Here is a 21890-nt window from a genome sequence, read left to right as displayed (position 1 = left end):
CTGTGTATTAACTGACAAGTGCAATCAATGCCAATCAACCAATGTAGTTGACTTAATGTAGATCATAATATAAGGCTATTGATGTTCGCTGGTTTTTAGTGAGAATATATACACTGAATAACCAAATATCTTTATATATAATAATCTGAAGATATCTCAAATCAAATTGACTGACATTATGAACAATATTGGCTATCTTAATCTATCTATGTAGCAATCAGTAGTTTTTGACAAGCCTATGTAATTTTTCTTGACCTTTGAAAAGACGAATTATTCCAGTGTTTCCATTTATTTTGTAACACATATATTTGCTCTTGTCAATTATTCACATGTAAACTTGGTCATAACTCTGCCTGAAGTTCTTCTAGTTGTTACTTGGAGAAGACTGTAGAATCTTCTCATGTAGAAAATATAAATATACTAACGTATCTCTTATTGGTTTCTTATTTTCATCTATCCTTGTTATTCAAAATATAATGTTGTTCCTATTTAACTTGGTTCTAATTTAGGGACCTGTCTAGTAAATTGATGTCTAAGATTACTAAGTAACAGGAATAGCTGGATCGTAATAAGAGAAATTATAACAGTGCCAAAAATATATTATATTAAATAAAATCCCTGGCAATAATAATAATGGTGAATATATGATCATACAAAATTTTCACACATTGATTTTTATCTACATTTGTATGTCACATTTATAACATTAATGAAAAAGTCTCTAGCTTCAATTGATTCATGCTTTCAATTATGAAAGAGCTATTTTGTTAACAGTAATATATAAGAAAAAAAAAATGATAAGTAAAACTATAAACTAAGGTCATAGCAAAGAAAAGAATTTTAAAAATTATTTTTGTACATACAACTTAAATTTTAAAATTAATGAAAGTTAAACCTTTTGTAATATAAAGTTAGTTTAGGTAATATTCCATTTCAGAGGAGGTTTTGTGGAGAATTTAGTATTTTCACAGTTGAAATCATGAGTCAATTGAAGCTAGACCACCATCGAAAACCTGGAAGCACTGGACGGCCGTTTCGTCCTATTATGGGACTCCTCAGCAGTGCGCATCCACGAATCCGCTCTCGCGAGCGAGATTCGAACCCAGGACCTACCAGTCTCGAGCCAGAGCACTTAACCGATAGACCACAGAGCTGGCATCCAACGGTGTTAATGTCTAACTTCAACCAATCCACGATTTTGAGCGACCGTTCACCAATTGTCTTCAGTGAGATGATATCTCTACAACAGACCTGGTTTTCGATGATGGTCTAGCTTCAATTGACTCATGATTTCAACTGTGAAAATATTCCATTTGACATATTTGAGTAAATTATTCAAATAATACAAAAGAATAAATTGTAATGGTTAGCATTTTTATATAAGGTATTGTAAGAGATATGATTAATTATAAGTTGTTCATTATTAATTTAAACTTATACATCTTATAACCAAACACTTGAATTGATTTCCTGACCTCTTCTAATAACTTTAGACCAAATCTAAATGACAACTTGAACACAAATGAAAAGGTCAGAAATATGAAAAGAGATCTCTACTACAACGATAGTTTATGTATAGAAAATAGAAGATATTAATAACATTTCAAATGACCTTTGGTTTCTGGAAGGTTCTGAAACCTTACTAAACATATTATTAAGATAGGTGATCATCCAATCAGAAACGTAATGCTTAACTTTTCATTTTCTAAATATTTCTGAGATTCTTCAATTGAATACTGATTAGATAAGATGTTTCCCAGTGTTTTCAGGCCCGCTTTAAGGATCCAAATATGCTAAAGGGGACCAAATCGTTTGAATTTTCAAATATCAGCAAAAGAAAAGTACAAGCCATTATCAACTACGAGTCACTAAGATATTCTTAGTAGGCTAAAAAGAATTCGTCAATTATTTATCATACATAAGTTTGATAGTTAAATTTTTATTGAAGTCTAATAAAAGTACTTTATTAACCTTGAGCAAGAAAATAAATGTTTAAATAAATCTACTATCAGTATACCCGACCGTTGCTGCTACTTTGACGTGGTGGTCGGGCTTGCCTATCGTGATGAACCAACCGAGATATACTGGCTGGAACGATTATTCCTCAAGGTCTTATCATGCCAGGCAGGTCGGTTGAAGAGCGGTAAGATTAAAAGCAGCAAACCCAAGGTCCGAAGGTGAAGTCGTACTGCTGACTGTACAGAGGTGTGACAGCAGTTAGGTGTTTCTTTCAGACAACCAGCATAACAGCGATGCTGCCTCCCAACAAGGAGGGGTGGGGTTAGAAAAGGTCGACCCTAAAAATGCACACCTCGCTTCATCCCACGGATATCCGTCTGTGGCGGTAAGGTCCCAACAGGTACGGAGCTAACAGAAAAACTACCCACAAAAAGGTCGTGTGTGACCGACCTCAAGCGGTTGTCCCTTGAGCACTGTGGTCATGCTCTCAGGTCACTAAGACCACCTCTAATCCAAATTCCTTTTCAAGTGCCTCTAGAAGAACCCCTCCACGGTGTGGGCAACTGAGAAGTGATAACTGCCCTCATACTTCTAACAGCACTCGAGATCACTGTATTCATAATCAATTTCCTTCTCTAATTCCTATTATTCCTTCTACCTCGACTTTCAGCACTAAACTTCCTCATTCGGCTTCCTCCTCAAGTGTCACCATAGCCAACGATCTTAGTGCGCGAAACACTACTGAAACCTCGCTCCAAACTACAAATTAGAGCATTCAACGTACGCACCCTATGTCAAATCGGCCATCAGGCCTCCTTGGCTAAAGCCTTAGAATCTCGTACTATTGATATATGCTGTGTCTCCGAAACATGTGTACAGGATCCTAGTGTGGTCATTCACTTGACCTCACCTCGCCAAAACGTAGATCTGATGAGATACACCCTCCATGTTTTTCGCGACCTGATGGCTAGTTCTCGTGGTCTGGCAGGTGTAGGCATAGCATTTAGTACGAGAGTAGAACAAGCACTATTAGGGTGGATCCCCGTTAACAGTCGCCTGTTCGGCTAAACGGCTCCGTAAGAACTTAGAAGGGCAGGGACACACATCGCTGTCTTTTCGTCGTTTTTGCCTACGCTCCCACTGACTGCAGCACGGATGAAGTGAAAGATGACCTTTACAGAAAGCTGTCTGAACTTCTTCAAAAAGCTAAACACTCAGACATAGTACTCAATGTAAGTGATTTTAATGCTCAAGTAGGTAGCTTAAATCAAACAGAAAGACATTTAGGTGGGCATTTTAGTATCTCGGATCAGCGAACAGATAACGGTGATCGTCTGTCGCAACTATGCTCAGACAACCGTTTATTTTTAACAAACATTAATTTTGAGCATAAGGAGAGACATCGTCTAACAAGGCGACCACCTGCATCAAAACAATGATGGGCTTAAACAGAACATATTGCCATCAGTCATCGTTGGAGAGACTCGGTAGAAGACTGCCAATCGTTCAGGAATACATGTTTAGACTCTGACCATGCTCTAATACGAGCTCACATTTGCTTGCGCCTCACTGGACACAGGAAAACCACATTAAAAAGACCCGTTAAAGTTGAACTCAGAGACGAGAAAGCCAATAGCAGACTCGAGGAACAACTGAGTTCACATTTGAGCAGTTCTGTAAACGAGTCTATCTAAGCTAATCCACCATTGAAAACTAGGAAGCACTGGACAGCTGTTTTGTCCTGGTACATGACTCCTCAGATTTATGAATCCAAAGACTATGAAAGTGGCAGCGCGCGACGTCGCGAATCGATTAAAATCACAAATATAAGCCATCAAATGCTAGTTCAATGGTCCAAAGGCTAAACACTCGTCGCGATACCTGCATGTCCTTGATAACATTCATAGAAGTTCGTGGACTCTCACTGCTAAAGAGTCCCGTACTAAGATTAGACAACTGTCCAGTGCTTCTTGGTTCTCAGTGGTTATCCAACTTAATTCCGCTTGTCATCTCAATAACACCCATAAATCTCGACAAACGCTCAATACTGACAAGATTTACTATTGTTTATTATTTGTTTTATTGTATATAGAAATATTCAAACCCAAGTCGACCGTTCTATTTTATCTATTGAACAATAAGTTATCTTTCAAATGTTACCTGTACAATATACACTAAGAAATCAGATCAAAACAACAAATAAGCAGATAAGTAATAATCCGCTCACTTTGTCAATATACCGAGAGTTTGGTCAAGTTCAACTCTAAATATAAACAACAAATCTTTAGAATCCTTCATTGGGTGATAATTGGATAGTGAGATATGTAAATCTATGTGAGAATAAGAAACCAGGACCAATGAACTTAGTCAAGATGAGAATTACACATTAAATCATAAAATACATTGATTGGAAATCACAATAAACCAAACATCAAATCTGGGCTGAAAATGTTTAAGGGTCAAATTTGTCTTTGAAATCTAGAACAACCGTTGTCACTACATGAGCTAGAGGACAAAAATTCATCTATAAAAATGTTAAAAGTATCACAATTTAATCAAAAAGTATGTTTTCATCTTAGACATTAAGTGAATTATAATGAGAAGGTGTTTTGTGGAGATTTCAGTATTTTCATAGTTGAAATCATGAATCAATTGAAGCTAGACCAACATGGAAAACCTGGAAGCACTGGACGGCCGTTTCGTTCTATTGTGTGACACCTCAGTTGTGCTCATCCACGAATCCGCTCTCGCGAGCGAGATTCGAACCCAGGACCTACCAGTCTCGAGCCAGAGCACTTAACCGATAGACCACAGAGCTGGGTTCGAGTCTCGCGAGGCGGGATCGTGGATGCGCACTGCTGAGGTGTCCCACAATATGACGAAACGACTATCCAGTGCTTCCAGGTTTTCCATGATGGTCTAACTTTAATTAACTCATGATTTCAACTATGAATTATAATGATTTTAAAATTTTAATGAAATTTTTCAGATTAAATTTCAAAATTTATGATCAAATGTAGTGTTGGGGAGACACGGAATACTTCTTGAAAGAACCCCCAAGGGAGCACTGAAAACACTGGGTAACATTTTATTCAATCAGCATTCAATAGACGTTTTTCAGAAGCATCTAGAAAATGAAGAGTCACATGTCACTTTCTCGTTGGATGATTGTCTATCCTGCTACTATGTCTGGTAGGGTCCCAGAACTTTCCAGAAACCCAAGACCGTCTAAAATTCTATAAATACCCTCGGTTTTCTGTACATGGACTAAGCTTGTAGTAAAGCTCTCTTTCCATACTTCACGCCTTTTCTCTCATGTTCAAGTTGTCGTGTAGATTTAGTCTGGGGTTATTAGAAGAGCTTAGGAAACCAATTCAAGCGTTCATATAGTTACAAGGTTTTTGTTTTGTTTTATTAAAATTGAAACAAATACTTTATGAATGGCATTCAAAGAATGTTTACAGTTCTGAAACAAGTTAATTATATCGTAATGACCGATATTGTGTCAAGCCCATATGGGTTATTCTAGCTTCTGGACAGAGCGGTTTATTCATTCTTTTCAAGTCAAATTTTGACCTTGTCATTTATTTGCTTATTAACCTTCAACGTTTTCATATGGGTGTATATGTGTGCGCATGCTTATCCTACAGATTACATGTCCGTAGTTTATTTTTATTTAACTGTAAATACCGTGTTACTAGATCAAAAATGAGTTGGCACACTCGCCATCTCCGCTTCTCGTCCCCATTGTCTGTCTGAATAAATCCCTCTAACACAACCCATATTTGGTTTCTTATTACCGCTGCCACACAAACGGGGTTAACCTAGGTAATATACGGAATTAAATGGAAGATTTAACATCTTCGTACATTGAGGAAATTAACAAACTGCATCACGAGGTAATCGCTAACCTGGAATCCGGAAGGGAAGCGAAAAAGAGGAAGGCTAAAGAACACATTACGTCGGGAAGTAGAAGCAGATATGAAAAGGATGAACAACAACTGGAAAGAACTGGAAAGGATTACCCAGGACAGAGTTGGATGGAGAATGCTGGTGAGCGGCCTATGCTCCTCGACGAGGGGTAACAGGCGTAAGTAAGTAAGTACGATCAAACTGGAGTCAGATTGCGGGGTCACAAAATATTATAAAATTCATCAATTAAATCACAAAATAAATCATATTGAAATTAGTTTTAAGTTAAAAATTTACTTACTTTGTGAATTTGATTGACGTTTATTTGTTGAAGACCATTTAATACAATTCATTTGTTCATTTAAATAAAACATACGTTTATATTGACGTCCACTAGTATGAAGTTTAATCATTTCACTACCTTTACGCATATAAGCAAAACAATCGGATGCTATAGAATGGAATTTAAAAAAAAAGTAGACAAGATTATTTAATAGTTGAAATCATGAATCAATTGAAGCTAGACCACCATGGAAAACCTGGAAGCATTGGAGGGTTGCTTCGTCCTATTGTGGGACTCTTCAGCAGTGAGCATCCACAATCCCACCTCATGAGATTCGAACCCAGGACCTATCGGTCCTAGCTCATTAGTGACTGACTTCAAGAGGTATTCCATAGAGTTCTAAAAGGAAACAGTGACCAGTGAAGTTTAACCGGGTCTGTTGTGAGATAGTAACTCACTGAAGACGATGGTGGATGTGTCGCTCAATTTCGTGGAATAATCGAAGTCATACATTAACACCGTTGAATGGTGACTAACTGATCTAGAGGTTAGGCGTTCGCACGTGAGAATGAAAGTGATTGATTCGTTTAGCGCATGTGGGTTCGCAGATACTCATTGCTGATAATTCCTATACTAAGACGAAATGGCCAACCAGTGCTTATATTTTTTCAATGGTGATCTCACGTAGATCATTTCGGTAATTTAGTAAAATTCAAAAATCTCCACAATTCTATAAATACAGTTGTAGTTATTCATTAGTAATAATAGGCAAACAAGACACAATGATAAAAAATCCATAGGTCCGAATTCAAAGTCAGCGGTATAGTATAATCGCAACTTGAAACATATAATAATTAATTATCTAAAGTGTACAATGATTGAAATAGTTATTCACCATATTTACCATAGGCTAAGTCTCTTTTTCAAATGTTCACAATTTACTCACACTTAACATCAAAATTATCAAATCATCTTAAGGGTTTATTATTCACAATTATCTACAACATTTCAAGTAAACAAAGTGAATGAAAAACTGAAGTTCAAACCAACAACAACAAAAAAAACTCCAATAGAATGGTGAGTACACAAAGTGTAAACTACAAACATATGAGAGAATAATTAGCTATGTTAGTGAAAGATCATTTCAATAATTGTTCTTCATTATTATTTGTGACAACCTATGAGCCAATTAAAGCTAGATCACCATGGAAAACCTGGAATCACTGGATGACCATTTCGTCCTATTGTAAGACTCCTCAGTAGTGTACATTCACGATCCTGACTCGCGGGATTCGAACTCAGGACCTATCAGTCTTGCGCGCTGTTGCTTAACCTCTAGACTAGTGAGCCGGCCGGCATCCATCGGTTTTAATGTCTAACTTCAACTAGTCCACGAGATTGAGCGACATATCTTTCATTGTCTTCAGTGAGTTACTATCTCAAAACAGACCCGGTTGAACTCCACTGGTCACTGCTTCTCACTAGAATACCAGGACGGTTGCTCAATTTCGTGGATTGATTAATGTCAGACATTAACACCATTGGATTCTAGATGATAATCTCTCGCACGAGACTGATAGGTCCTGGATCCGAATCTCGCAAGTCAGGATCGTGGATGTGCGCTGCTGAGGAGTCCCACAATAGGACGAAACCACCGTCCAGTACTTCTAGGTTTTCCATGGTGGTCTAGCTTCAATTGACTCATGCTTTCAACTACGACAAATTTTATGTATTTATCTAGTTTAGATTTCATTTTTTTCTAGTTTTCTAGTTAAACCATTTCTATCTAATTAAAGCAAAAACTTTATTTTACTTCAATTAGAGGGAATTGAAACATTTTAATTGAAATATCAGTCCACATTTACATTTCATTTGTTACAATAGAATAAAAAGGTAGTTAGAATTTTACGCCACATTTCAATCATTAACCAACGTGTGATGCATCTAAAACTCCAGAAAATGTAAAACTTGTTTTACTGTTCATCTCAATCAATTACCCTAATTAGAGAGCTGTTAAAGGCTCAGAAGCACTGGATAATCAATTCATCCTAGTATAGGACTCGTCAACATAGATTAACTAGCGACTGATTCGGAGAATTTATTCCAGAAATTTTTGGTAAAAGGGGTGATCAGTGAAATTTAAATATGTCACCAGAATCCCCAACACTGAGGTTATTCTGTCAAAAGAAAGCCTCAAACGATGAAGCATGGAGTTACAGATCTCTGTCATACTCCCACTTGTTATCTTAACATTCATCACAGTCGTAGAAGCCCCCAAAATCTTAAAAAAAAACTCATCACGATAAAAATCTATCTCTGAACCATGAGAAACAGATAATCTTAATTGGTGCTGACATCCCAATAAGCATTGTAAGTCTTCCAGAAATTGCAGAAAACCCTGCAGTTTCTCAATCTCCAAACTGTTCAACACGAAAAACCCTCCGCCAGCATGCACTAATGGCGATCGTAGCCGGTGGACATAGCAGTCTGTTACACATAACTGACGTGAAAACGAAAGTTCACCGTATCTTCGACAGCGTTCTTCCCGCGAATTCTAACGATCATTAGTGCGAACCGACTTAACTAGAGCATATAGCCTGACTCTTAACATACAGTAATATTTGTTTCCTGAAGTAATCAGTTATAGTTTAAACAGTTTACTTCAATACTGTTTTAACGGTTGCCTCTTCTCTTGTCTAAAGTTGACAATTACTAAAGACGAATACATACTGAGATTTTAAGAGATCCATAAATGAAGTAATCAATCATTTTCTAGTGACTACGACATTCGTATACAAATAAGAATTATGTGCTCGATAGCGACTGATTGTTAGAGACGAACCACTGAATTTTAATCCGAAGCTGTGATACGTGGAGTTCAAAATGATTGGATGTGAAATAGCTACCCATCAATGACATTGTGAAATGGTTGAGTAGTGTCACAAATTAAAAGGTTAAAAGTGTAGGCCACTGAATCTCGATTCAGTTGTTTACAGGTTAAGAATTTGCCTTGGGTATTGAAGGTCCTGAATTCGACCTTCGATAGTAGTAGTCAATGAGTACTACTAAAGAGTTTCACACTAGGACGATATAACTCTTCAATGTTTCTTGATTTCCAACGATTGTCCAACTAAGAACAATCTATACAGTGAACTATATCATAAATTTGATTGACTTCCAGTTTGTTTTCTTATTCAAGTTTTTAAAGTAAATCGTTTTGTTTTAATTCATTCTGAAAAACTAAAATCTTATCATTGACATTTCAAAATTTAAAAAGTAATGTCTACCACTTTTTCTTATTAGCTTATATTTGTACAAATATTTTCCTTGTTTTTTCTGACTTTTTTGTTTCTACTTATATCTCTAATAAGTAGTTTTTAACAGTCAAATTAACTCAGTGCCATATTTGTAAAGTAAATGTCTTGATGTAATGTATTCCAAGTCAAGAAAAACAGTTGTTCTTTTAATGTCTGAATACCACTCTTTCTTTCTTTTTTTATCCATTTTCATTCAAAGTTAAAATAACTTTATTTGTGCATTAAAATACAACTACTATTAAAACAATACACAGTAGGATAGATGAAAATCTGCCTGTAGCTCCTCCGGGGGCTACTGCCGGTCCTAAGCCCAGATAAGGGAGGAGGGTTAGGCATGGGGTTAGCGACCCCATCCCTTAGAAAACCAACCCGCTAGGAAAACGCTAACCAGTAAGTAAGTGAGCATAAATAAACATGTTTTACATACATGTATACAATAACATATACTGGTCAGTTCTTTTTGACATATTATACACAATAAGCAAATGTTAAAAGGGAATTTTATGCTAAATGGCCTCTACATTAAATTAAAACTGAGTAGATTACTTTGCTTTAAAGTTTTTTTGAATAAACTGACGATGATAAGTTCTTCGCCAAAAAAGTTTGAAAAATAAGTTTGATATGTGTGTACTTCATAGAAGTACTTAATCAAGAGGAAATAAACAACGAAAAAAGGTGTATTTTTAATTATATTCTACTTAAGTGTGGATAGGACATACATTGAAGAAATCACCCAATTGCGTCAAAAGGCATGGAATCCTTAAGACCGAAGAAGAAGAGGAAGACGAAAGAACACATTACGCCGAGAAATAGAGACAAATATGAGAAGAATGAACAAAGAATGGATAGAACTAGAAAGGAAGGTGGAGGACAGAGTGGGTTGGAGAAAGCTGGTCGTCGGCCTATGCTCCATTGGGAGTAACAGGCGTAAGTAAGTAAGTGTTAGTACATATTAAAAATTATCTTAATATATAAATTCAATCTTAATAGTTAAGATCATGAGTCGTTTGAAGTTAGACCACCATAAAAAACCTGAAAGCACCGAACGGCTGTTTCGTCCTATTGTGAGACTCCTCAGCAGTGCACATCCATGATCCCGCCTCAAGAGATTAAGTACTATAAGTAGTATAAAGTTAAGTACTATATGGATTTTACTGAATACATTGTTTATATCTGTTGATTATAATAATTAATTAATCTCGAAGAGATTAATTAATTAACTTCCTAAGAATATTTATTTTAATTTTTTTTTCAGATTTTTATTACTTATTATCTTATTTTTATTGATTTTCTTTTAATGAATGAAAGAGAAAACAATAATAGATTCCAATTTTCGCGCCTTTTTTTATTCTCATAGAATTCCACTTATTCTGTACTTCATTTACTTCTTTGTTTTTCATGAATATTTTCAGAGTAATTCATGAAATTTTCATTCAATATTCAATTTTTATCAGAAGGGGGATTTGTGGAGATTTCAGTATTTTTTTTATAGTTAAAATCATGAGTCAATTGAAGCTAGATCACCATGAAAAACCTGGAAGCATTGGATGGCCGTTTTGTCCTATTGTAGGACTCTTCAGCAGTGCGCATTCACGATCCCGTCTCGTGAGATTTCAACCCAAGATCTATCAGTCTCGTGTGCGAACGCTTAACCACCAGACAACTGAGCCTGCCGGCATCCAATGGTGCTAATATCTTACTTCAATTAATCCACAAAATTGGATGACCGTCCACCATTGTCTTTAGTGAGTTGATATCTCACAACAGACCTGGTTACAATGAAAACTAAAATTATTTTCTTTTAGCTAATTGGAAGTTAAAATGGATATTATTCAGATTAAAATATAGGTTTTCATCTAAATAAATGAAAAATTGGATAAAAGCATTACAATCTGATACGAAGATTGTCGAATTTAAAGTTTTACATCAACTGAACAGCCGTTTCGTCCCATTTTGGGACTCCTCAGCAGTGCGCATCAACGATCTCGCATCGCGAGATTCAAACCCAGGACTTACCAGTCTAGCACCAGAGCGCTCAACCGCTAGACCACTGAGCCGCCATCCAATGGTGTTAATGTCTACTTTTCTTTGATCATAGGTAACTAATTAAAGCATATAATAAATTTTAGTCATTGAATAATGTTAAGTCAACAAATAGCCAATACAAAAAATATACTACTCAATTAATATTTCAGCATTCAAATCTTATGATGAAGATGTACATAGAGACTATAATTCATTCAAAAATACCATATTAATTTCGAATAACTGTATAATCATACATATAAAGAATGGGTGTTAACTTTATGTTGGGGGAAAAATAGAAATCCCTATTTATGATTGTAATCCATTTCAAAGAATATGTCCTCAAAAATACGTTATATATATATATATATGACACAATCTCAATCAAATACACGCACATGATCTCAATCAAATACACGCACATAAAAGAGAAAAAAATATTTCAGTATCTAAACCTTGTTCTACACATAAAAAAGGGTAGAAACATTGTGATAGTGTAATTATACATAATTATTTTACAAATAATGTCATGTATCATATATATATATATATAAATCTTATTTATTGATTGATTGTTTTTGTTTTAGCCCCCAAATGCCCTGGTAAGGCCGAGAGTGAGGAGAGTCCGTTCTCCTTCTCGAAACCCTCTCATATGGCCACGCGTATATAAAATCTGACGGGGAAGTCCTACTCACTGCCTTCTCGTGACAATACTGTTGTTTACGAAATTGAGAGGACGAAAAGCGAATATCCGGTGCTTTATCCAGGTTGATGGACATGGAAAGTTCACCTAGGGGAGTTGGAAAACCACGATTCCAAACCAATGGTGTATATGGGCTCCAGTATCCTGAGGAAACAAATGGCGTACGGATCAATTGTTGATCACCGGCTACCATGGGACTGCATCACTTCACGATGCTCCACTGCCTTATGGATCAGATCTTCAGGTCAAAGGTTCCGGGTGTGGCCCCCTATGAAAACCACCTGCTTCCGTCTGGACACCCGGGCAGTATCACAATCCTCACACAAATCAAATTAGATTTGTGTGGCGCATGTGTATCTGGTGCCCCTTTGTACCAATATTTATGTGTTTAAATAAAATAATAAAATAGAAACTTAGTTAAGTAAAATAATGTTGTGATTTACTTCTCTTGATACACTTTGCTTTAATTCTAATTTTTAAACCAATTTAGTTTAAGAAGTAAATGAAACCATCAAAAATAGTTCATAACATTTGAATAGTTAAACGATCATTGGATTAGTGAATCTAAGGATCAACTAAAGAATATCTTTACACTAAATGACTTAAAAACTCCGCCTGTATCTCCTCCAGGGGCTACTGCCGGTCCCAAGCCGGGGTAAAGGCGGAGGGTTTTCAACCAACACCAAGATCAGAATTTTCAATACAAATGTCAAGACAGCTCTACTGTATGGGGCGGAGATGTGGAGAACTACGAAAGCCATCATCCAGATGATACAGGTGTTTATTAACAGTTGTCTACGCAAGATACTTCGGTTCCGTTGGCCAGACACTATCAGCAACAAAATACTGTGGGAGACAACAATCCAGATTCCATCCAGTAGAGGAAGAAATCATGAAGAAGCGGTGGAAGTGGATAGGACACACATTAAGGAAATCACCCAAATGCGTCACAAGACAAGCCCTCACATGGAGTCCTGAAGGCCAAAGGAAAAGAGGAAGACCAAAGAACACATTACACCGAGAAATGGAGACAGACATGAGAAGAATGAACAAAAATTGGATAGAATTAGAAAGAAAGGCCCAGGGCAGAGTGGGTTGGAGAATGCTAGTCGGTGGCCTATGCTTCATGAGGAGTAACAGGCGTAAGTAAGTAAGTAAATAACTTAAAGATTTACCTGATACTAGACAATATTTCATTCATCATACAGTATAGAATAAAACTATTCGTGCATATTATTGAAAACAAACAACAGCCCACAGTATTTCAAAGGGAATAAATTAAAACAAATCAAGATAAGATAGATCTATGTTATTTAATATGAAATCAAAACAGGACAATTTAATTATTAGCACTGAAGACTAAAATGAATCTATTGAATCTAAGAGTATAATACAATTCAACTAGAATAGATGAATCAACAATGAGTTGATGAAATTGCATATTTTAATGGCTACTTTAATATTAATACTAAATTGTTTGAACCTAGAACTTTCTACCGATGAAATGAACCTGGTGGCCTATTAGGTGGATGCAATTAGATGGTTGAAAACTTACGATCTAGATTTCGTGACAGTTCAGCGTTATCAGTAGGGTGTGTCCTCGATCGTAAAGAAACTACTGCTAACTGTACGACTTGAACTCGAGTTATTTAGCTTCACAGACTGGTAGAATTCAATCAGTATTAAAGAATTAAACAAATATGACACTAGGAACTACCTAGTCATCAATCGATTGTAAATATATCAGTTCAACAGAAAGTTATTCACATTCCATACACTTTTGTCATAAAATCTCATACTATGAACCTAGGTGCTTCGACTTTAAATTCTACAGGGAGCATCAGCACCTCCAAAGCTCCGAATATACTTTTGCTGATGAATACTAACACGAAATCTCAGTCAGTCAGTCAGTCAGTCAGTCAGCTACATCTAGATCTAAATCTAGATCCACGGTTTCCTGTCAACTAGCCCCAACCATCTAACATCTAAACGTGGTGCAAGCAATGTTGATTCAATTAGACGAGTGACCTCATTACATCTTGATCAATGGAATTCGATCAGTATGGAGAAAGACTAGATAAACATGACATTCATTACTACTCAATGATCAGCTAATTATAATTTCTGAAGTATTCATTATTTATGTATCAAAACGAGTGAGTTACACCGAACCTGATATTACTTTATATACACATAGTGCCCATTATCATTACTGAAATTATGATCATATCAATAACCAATAATCCATAGATTCGACATTTTAAACAAAATAATATCCCTCAGTTTAAACTGGAAAACAAAAATAAGATCTTCATATTTTCATAATTGAAATCATGAGTCAATTGAAGCTAAATCACCATGGAAAACCTGAAAGAACTGCTTGACGGCCGTTTCGTCCTATTATGGGACTCCTAAGTGGCAGTGCGCATCCACGATCCCGCACTTGCGAGCGAGATTCGAAACCAGGACCTACCAGGAGTCCCATAATAGGACGAAACGGCCGTCAAGCAGTGCTTCCAGGTTTTCCATGGTGGTCTAGCTTCAATTGACTCATGGTTTCAACTATAAAAAAGTACTGAAATCTCCACAGTAACCCCTTCTGATCTTCATATTTGATTAAATTTCTCTAATTTCTTTAAATATAATTGGTATGTTAATTACACGTCTATCAATTAGTTTTATAATGAAATAAAGTAGAAAAATTAGAAATTTTTTTAGAAAAAGACAAAATAAAAGACCATTTGCACATTACGCAAACGTACACACACCTACACACACACACACACATAGCATAGATACTCGTTTACTTCCTCTTACAATCTCTTCACTATTTCAGACAAATAATAGGGTAAATATCTTTCAATATATCGTTTCAAGGTCAGTAGCAACAAATTGTCTGTTTTAAGGGATTGTATACCCAATGTACATCACTCTATACGTTTACACACACACACAAATATATATACACATACACAAATTGTGCGCATCGATTTGTAAATAGTATTAAGGTTTTGGTTTTGGTGTGTGTTGTTGACCTTCAAAATTCATTCGTTTAGTTAACATATGGGTGAAGAACAAGGAGAGAGAGAGAGAGAGAGGGAGAGAGGAAGAGAGTGAAGAAAAAAAAAGGGAACGAAATGAATAATAAAGGTGTATAACATGCAATTTTTTTTACTAATCATAGCTGACAGAAGGGAAGAATATGTTACTAGTTTCTTGTTTAAAACTTATTCTTTTTTTATGTGTGATCCATTTTATATTAACCAAAATCAAGGAAAAATCGAAATATTGATAGTAGTAGTAGTAGTAGTAGTAGTAGGAATGACAGGAATGATTTTGAACGAAGTGCATAGTGATAAGATAGTTACTAATATTGATTAGAATAGTAAATAATGTTCTGTATATGTATATTTTTTATGTAATGTTTATTGATGAGATAACGTAAGTAGGGTAGTGATTAGGAATGGTGGTGATTAGGTGAAGGGATTATGAAATAGAAGTTTTTTCAAGGGTGACATCAACTGATGAATCCTTGTTCATCAGGAAACAATAAGGAGGTATTTTATAGCAACAAACTCTTCACCGTTGCTCTACATGACTGTATCAGGAATTGAGATAGATTTAGAGTTATGTTAACTGATGCCGATGCGAACTTACGTTGACTCTGGTAAATACGACATATACGTAGGATACAGATCCACCTGCTTCTCTGATATTAAGTTGTAACTACATTCAAGGAATAAACAGGAAGAAGGCTAAAGGTGATGAGACATGATGTCATTTGAAGAAGTTATTGATTGTTGGACTAATGTAGGTCAACAAGTGCAAAAGTCTTGATTGGGGATTGTGTGATTATCCCAATCCTTGGTGGTGGACTATAGGTAATACATCTCGTAATCAATTCAAATGAAAGCTGTATTCACTTATTTCTAAGTTTCATCTTTTCAGTCAACTGCCCGTTTAATTTTATGAGGTATGGTAACCAAGATTAATACATATCTGTGTCCGTTCCTTCGTTGTTTGATAAGAAACCATCCTTTTTTTAAAACAACACGTTAACTATCAATATTGTAGTTCACTGAACTTCTAGTGCACATCGACAACTTTGAATAAAAGATATTAAAGCGTTTATGTGTATGGGGTTATGCGAGATTATCGAATTCTTTTAAGAAGAGAATTTCTAGTATCTTTTATACCCAAAATAACTCTAGAAGAAATTTCACTTTTAAACATAAAAATATAATTTAAGCCTGCAGATCGATGGTTGTTCCCGTGTTGGCAAAAATCTTTAGTTGGTTTCGATAGTTCAATTTTGAACTGATTTCTTCCTCCGTTGGAATCTGGTATGTGGGAGACAACAAACCAGATTCCATTCAGTGGAGGAAGAAACGCTGGAAGTGGATAAGGCACACTTTGAGGAAATCACCCAATTGCGTCACAAGGCAAGCCCTCACATGGAATCCTGAAGGCCAAAGGAAAAGAGGAAGACCAATGAACACATTACGCCGATATATGGAGACAGGCATGAGAAGAATGAACAAAAACTGGATAGAACTAGAAAGGAAGGCGGAGGACAGAGTGGGTTGGAGAATGCTAGTCGGCGGCCTATGCTCCATTGGGAGTAACAGGCGTAAGTAAGTAGTTCATTTTTGGACATAAAAATTGTAAATACTTTGAAGTTGAAGTATTCACTTCATCGATAAAGGTTTGAGTCTTTGTCTCTTTACTTAAAGCGTTCAGTAGTTTATCAGAAATATATTAATCTAAATCAACTTCCTTGAATAAATGTATTTCTATTCATTTCCTTTTAAAGTAAATGGCTTTCATTCGTATTATGTAAGATAAGGATGATCAATTTATCAGAAACTGGACAGCCGAAATCAATTAGTCAGAACTCAATATTTCCAGTGTAGTGTTAGCAAAACATCAAGGCTACTAAAAGTTATTACTTATGTATGTTGAATATTTCCGAAGATGTAAAGAGTAATGTTCTTAGTAGTAGTAAGTTTCATAACTCTATCAGTGTTACTTACTATCACAGCCAAAAGTATTGGTTTCGAACAGTATATGTTACTGACGACTCCTTAAAAAATCAGATCATATTACAGCTATTACTGTTTTCAGTCTGAGTTGGGTCTATATATTTCAAATGTATCTGTGTAATAGATGAACATAAAGTTTACTAGTCTTACGTTCTGAAGGTGTTTTAGAGGTAATACAAAAACTGATCATACCAACTATAGGTTGCTTTTGACATATGCTTTTGTGATTTTCATTTATTATCAATGTTATTGGTGCTTTACAATTATAATAGATCCAATTCCAAATATATCCCACAATAATGCACAGAGCAAGTCGAATAGGCAAGTTGAGAAGAGTATGAACGAAGATTCAAATAGAATAATATAAGTTTATTTTATTATTCTGGCTCTGAAGAAGTGGCTTACGCTGAGCTACGAAACGTCAGAAAATCTAGTTTTTCTACTCATTGGGATATTACAAATATATTATTTTTGCTTAACACAATCTATCCAATGTTCAATTTATTTGAAATTATCAAGTCAAACCTTGGTCATGATACTTCTCAATAAGGACAATTATGTTCATGAGTGTCTTGAAAATTAGTTGTAATTTTGTTTAACCTATCAGGTAAATTTGTTGTGAATATACACACATAACTACAGTAAAAAATGCTACATGACGGATACATTCATACGAGAGTTACTTAAGAATGTCCAGATTTATGGGATGAATAACCATGAACTATGAACTGCATGCCCTGGTACGGCCGAGAGTGAGGAGGGCTCGCCCTCCCTCTCCAAATGCTCTCACACGACCTCGCGTATATAGCATCTACCAGGGAAGTCCTACTCACTACCTTCTCGCACCACGAGTGCTGTTTACGAAATCGAGAGGACGAAAAGCGAATGTCCGGCGCTTTATCCAGGTTGGTAGACACGGGAAGTCCACCTAAAGGAGTTGGAAAGCCCTAATTACAAACCAAAGGTGTATATGGGCTCCGCGATCCTGAGGGAACAAATGGAGTATGAATCAATTGTTGGTCACCGGCTACCATGGGACTGCATCTCCTCACGATGCTCCACTGCCTTATGGATCAGATCTTCAGGTCAAAGACTCCGGGTGTGGCCCCCTAAGGAAACCACTTGCTTCAGTTTGGGCACCTGAGTAGTATCACAGCCCTCACACAAATCAAATTAGATTTGTGTGGCGCATATACATCTGGTGTTCCCTTGTACCAATATTTATATATTAAATAAAATAAATGAACTGCATTCAGTAACACACTATCAACATCATGTATAATACTTCTAAATCAAATTCGCTGTGCAAAGATATAAAAAGCACGATTGTTATGTATTATATTCATGATTTTACTTGATTACACATTTTGTTCCTAATTAAAATACAACGCACCTGAAAGTGTCTACAACCCTTTTCTATCTTTAAGCGCCAGCTTATTTATAGCTGCTAGACTACGTTGTAGGAAAATCTAGGATTTTCTGTTTCATTGAATATATGAATCAGTTTCACTTGTTCCGCTATATCTTTCTATATATGAAATGTTAGCTGGTTCATTCGAACTCTAGAATTATTGAACCACTTAGCGGACATAATCTGCCATACATTTAAAAAGACCAAAGATGATGAATCCGTGAAAGCCTTTTTATTACAGAACATTATGTAGTTATTTGAAACTGATATACGGGTAATCACTAAACCATAAAATGTTTTAAACCGGATACCTGTTTTTATCAACTAAACAGTACATTATATCTACCATGATTTTCTGGGTAATGCCGAATTCGCAGATATATTAGGCAAATACCAATATAAATCAATCCTGAGCCAATATGTCACTTTATGGAAAACCATAAACACAGTCCAAGTATTTTTACATTGTCACTCAAGATGCTTAGAAACTACAACTTTTATCAACTCCTAAGTAATACGCCTGTTTTCATAGTCTACAAAGTTACCAAGGTGGTCGGTAAAGAAAATGTTGTTTCCTTAGACGTCAAAGGAAGTTTGTGCTATTGACAAATTACAAAGACCACGAAATTTATTTGCGATAAAAATGTAACCACTTAATTTAATAGTTCACTATGACTTCCTAAGGTGCCACAAGTATTTAGCTAGACGTCGAAACCTGATATATTATGTTTCTTTAGTAAGCGCTGTGGTTAATTTTGAGCAGACATCTATTAGAGGGAATTTTCATATAAATAATAATGAGTAATAAAATAGTGAAACTATTTTCCGTTAATTACAGGTAAGCACAATAACAATCTGATTATTCATTACTTAATTCTCTACGCTCTACAGAACAGTTATGAAATTAGGAATACTGTCGTCCGTCTGAATATATATATATATATATATATATATATATATATATATATCAGGTAATCACTTGTACCAAGAACAATTCGATATCACTTGTTTCAATGTTTTTTATCTACCTACATGAAATAAAAAAGCCTGAAAAAAAATAAAGGCAATTTTCTACCAAATAATGAAGATCTCTTGAAAATATCTTTTTACTCTTTAAACTTAAGCTTTGGACTACAGAAAGTGTAACTGTGTATTTAATTAAGCAGTATTTTAACAACAAATTAAATATGATATTAATGTGAGACTAGTGAAAATGATCGCGATTAGCCATTGAGTGTAAACTAACAGACGCAACTTGTTATTTATTTATTCTGTGATTTTCTTTCCTTTAATTACCTCTACCATAGATTCACTGGGTGCGACTGGTTGAAGTTAAGTTAAACGAACTACTGCTACGTTTTTACTCTGGTTATTCACATTTGGTTGTAAATCTTATGTCTAGTATAATACGATTCAGTCTGTGCACAACGTATCAATCGAGTATGCAATCTAATGGTAGCATAATCACGGTCGTTAGTCGTATTACAGCATTACAGCACTATGTAGTGTAAACCAATGAGCAATTTCATCGCCCTGTTATATCAAGCGTTGATCGAGGACGATTTTTGTCTTAAACCGAATATTTTCACCATAGTTTGCGATGTTGAGTAGTTCCTTCGCATATTACAGGACTGAAAATATGATAACATATGTCTTACATCATCTGCCAGTATTTTCAAATATATAAAATATATATGACATTGTCTTTTCCTAACAAAAGTTTTGAAATTATATTTTAAATATCACAAAAGGATGAACTTAAATAACTAGTCGTGCTGTATCCAAATGAAATTAAACTGGATATGAGTGACTGATGGTCATGTAAGTGCATACACATGGCGGTATTGGGTGTTGGTAACACATATTTAACCCAAAAGATGATCTTATTATTCCTCGTTTCCCAAAACTTTTCACTGTTCAAATAAATCCTTCAAAGTAAATTACAGCACGTCAGTCTTAGTCTTAAAATAATAACAAAGAGTGTATGTGAAACTCATAATTTCCTAAGCTATCAGACATTCACTGGTATAAAAATAGAATGCATACATTCTTCAAATCAGTCTTCCATTGTAGTTCTACGCTAAAACAAGTGCCTTGCAACTATGTTATGATAAATGGGACACAAAAGCACAATTCTTGTCATAGTATTGTGGTAAAACATGTATTATAGTTAAATCAAATTGAAAAGCTATAGCTAAAGAATTCAATGAGTTGAAGGACGCTTAAAAATACTGAAAATTTATCTTGAAAAGAGATCTGAAGCGCTCAAAAGGATCCATATGTAATCCGGTCTTGTGCCGTAAAACGAAACCAACAGAAGAAAAACTTTTCACCAGCAAGAGCATGAGTTAGAGAAGTATTTCCCTCATAACAATAAATCAGTAATTAACTATTGTTCATGCTCGTAGATAGTAGTTATTCCCCGCATGAGATAACTGGAATACTAATTTATGATCCTCCAAAAATCAAAAAATTGAGAATCAGTACCCCTGTAACCGTTTAATTAAAAATACCAAAAACATATGTAAGGATATTCCATAAAACAATACCCACCATTTAGTATGTGATTGCTTCGCTCACTACCAGAAAACGAAAACGTAACTGATTTTTTTTCTGAATGGCTTGAAAATCGCCTTTCATGTTTTTGTATAGGTGGTAAATCACTTCGTTTAGAAAGACAAGTTGGAAGATCTATTAAAGTATCTGTTTTGCCTTGATGAAGATGAGAGCTGTTCCTGGAAAGACTCGCTTCTTCGATTAATGACCTCAAGTTGTCTTCATGATTATCCATCGAGTATCTTTTAATTTTCAGTCATCACATCATCAAAGCAGAAATTAGACAACTTTTCAAAACTTTATCCACTTTCAAGGTCATAACTGAGATAAATTTGTGCGAGCAAACACAAGTAGTGAAATAACAAACAACAATTGCTCGAAGACACCATATCAGCAAGTGCTTCAAAGATAAGAACGAGGGTTTTCAGAATGTGGGATTAGGATCTACCGTAACTAGAACACACTAATAATACATTCAATGTACATCTGGACAAATTAAGCATAGTAAAAAGTGTGCTGACTGGATAATTTTTTAGTTTCTAAAACGAAGTTCGAAAAAGAGATATTTAACACTTATGGTCGTATCACTACACACTGTCTTATTAGTCTCAAAAACGAACTAGAAACCAAAAATATCGAATGATAGTATTTCGGTTTGACCGATTTTTCAAGGTTGCTAGTA

General features: G+C 35.4%; 1 protein-coding gene across 1 annotated transcript in view; it reads right to left on the bottom strand.

Moving 5' to 3' along the window:
- Smp_177020 (phospholipase C-like protein 1, plc-l) overlaps positions 1-21509 on the bottom strand; it is a gene marked incomplete at its 3' end in the record, with an annotated part of 26725 nt that extends 5216 nt beyond the window's left edge. The window contains exons 1-2 of the mRNA XM_018799776.1: positions 21206-21509; positions 6173-6322 (exon numbers count right to left, since the gene is read on the bottom strand). Of these exons, the coding sequence (XP_018651531.1) occupies positions 6173-6322; positions 21206-21443 (388 nt within the window). The 5' untranslated portion in view covers positions 21444-21509. The remainder of the gene's footprint in view (positions 1-6172; positions 6323-21205) is intronic.
- Between the last annotated feature and the right edge of the window lie 381 nt (positions 21510-21890).

This window comes from Schistosoma mansoni, chromosome 3 (genome assembly GCF_000237925.1).
Source record: "Schistosoma mansoni strain Puerto Rico chromosome 3, complete genome".
Classification (NCBI taxonomy): Eukaryota; Metazoa; Platyhelminthes; class Trematoda; order Strigeidida; family Schistosomatidae; genus Schistosoma; species Schistosoma mansoni.
The sequence above is the reverse complement of the archived record's forward strand: the minus strand, read 5'-3'. Positions and strand labels throughout refer to the sequence as shown.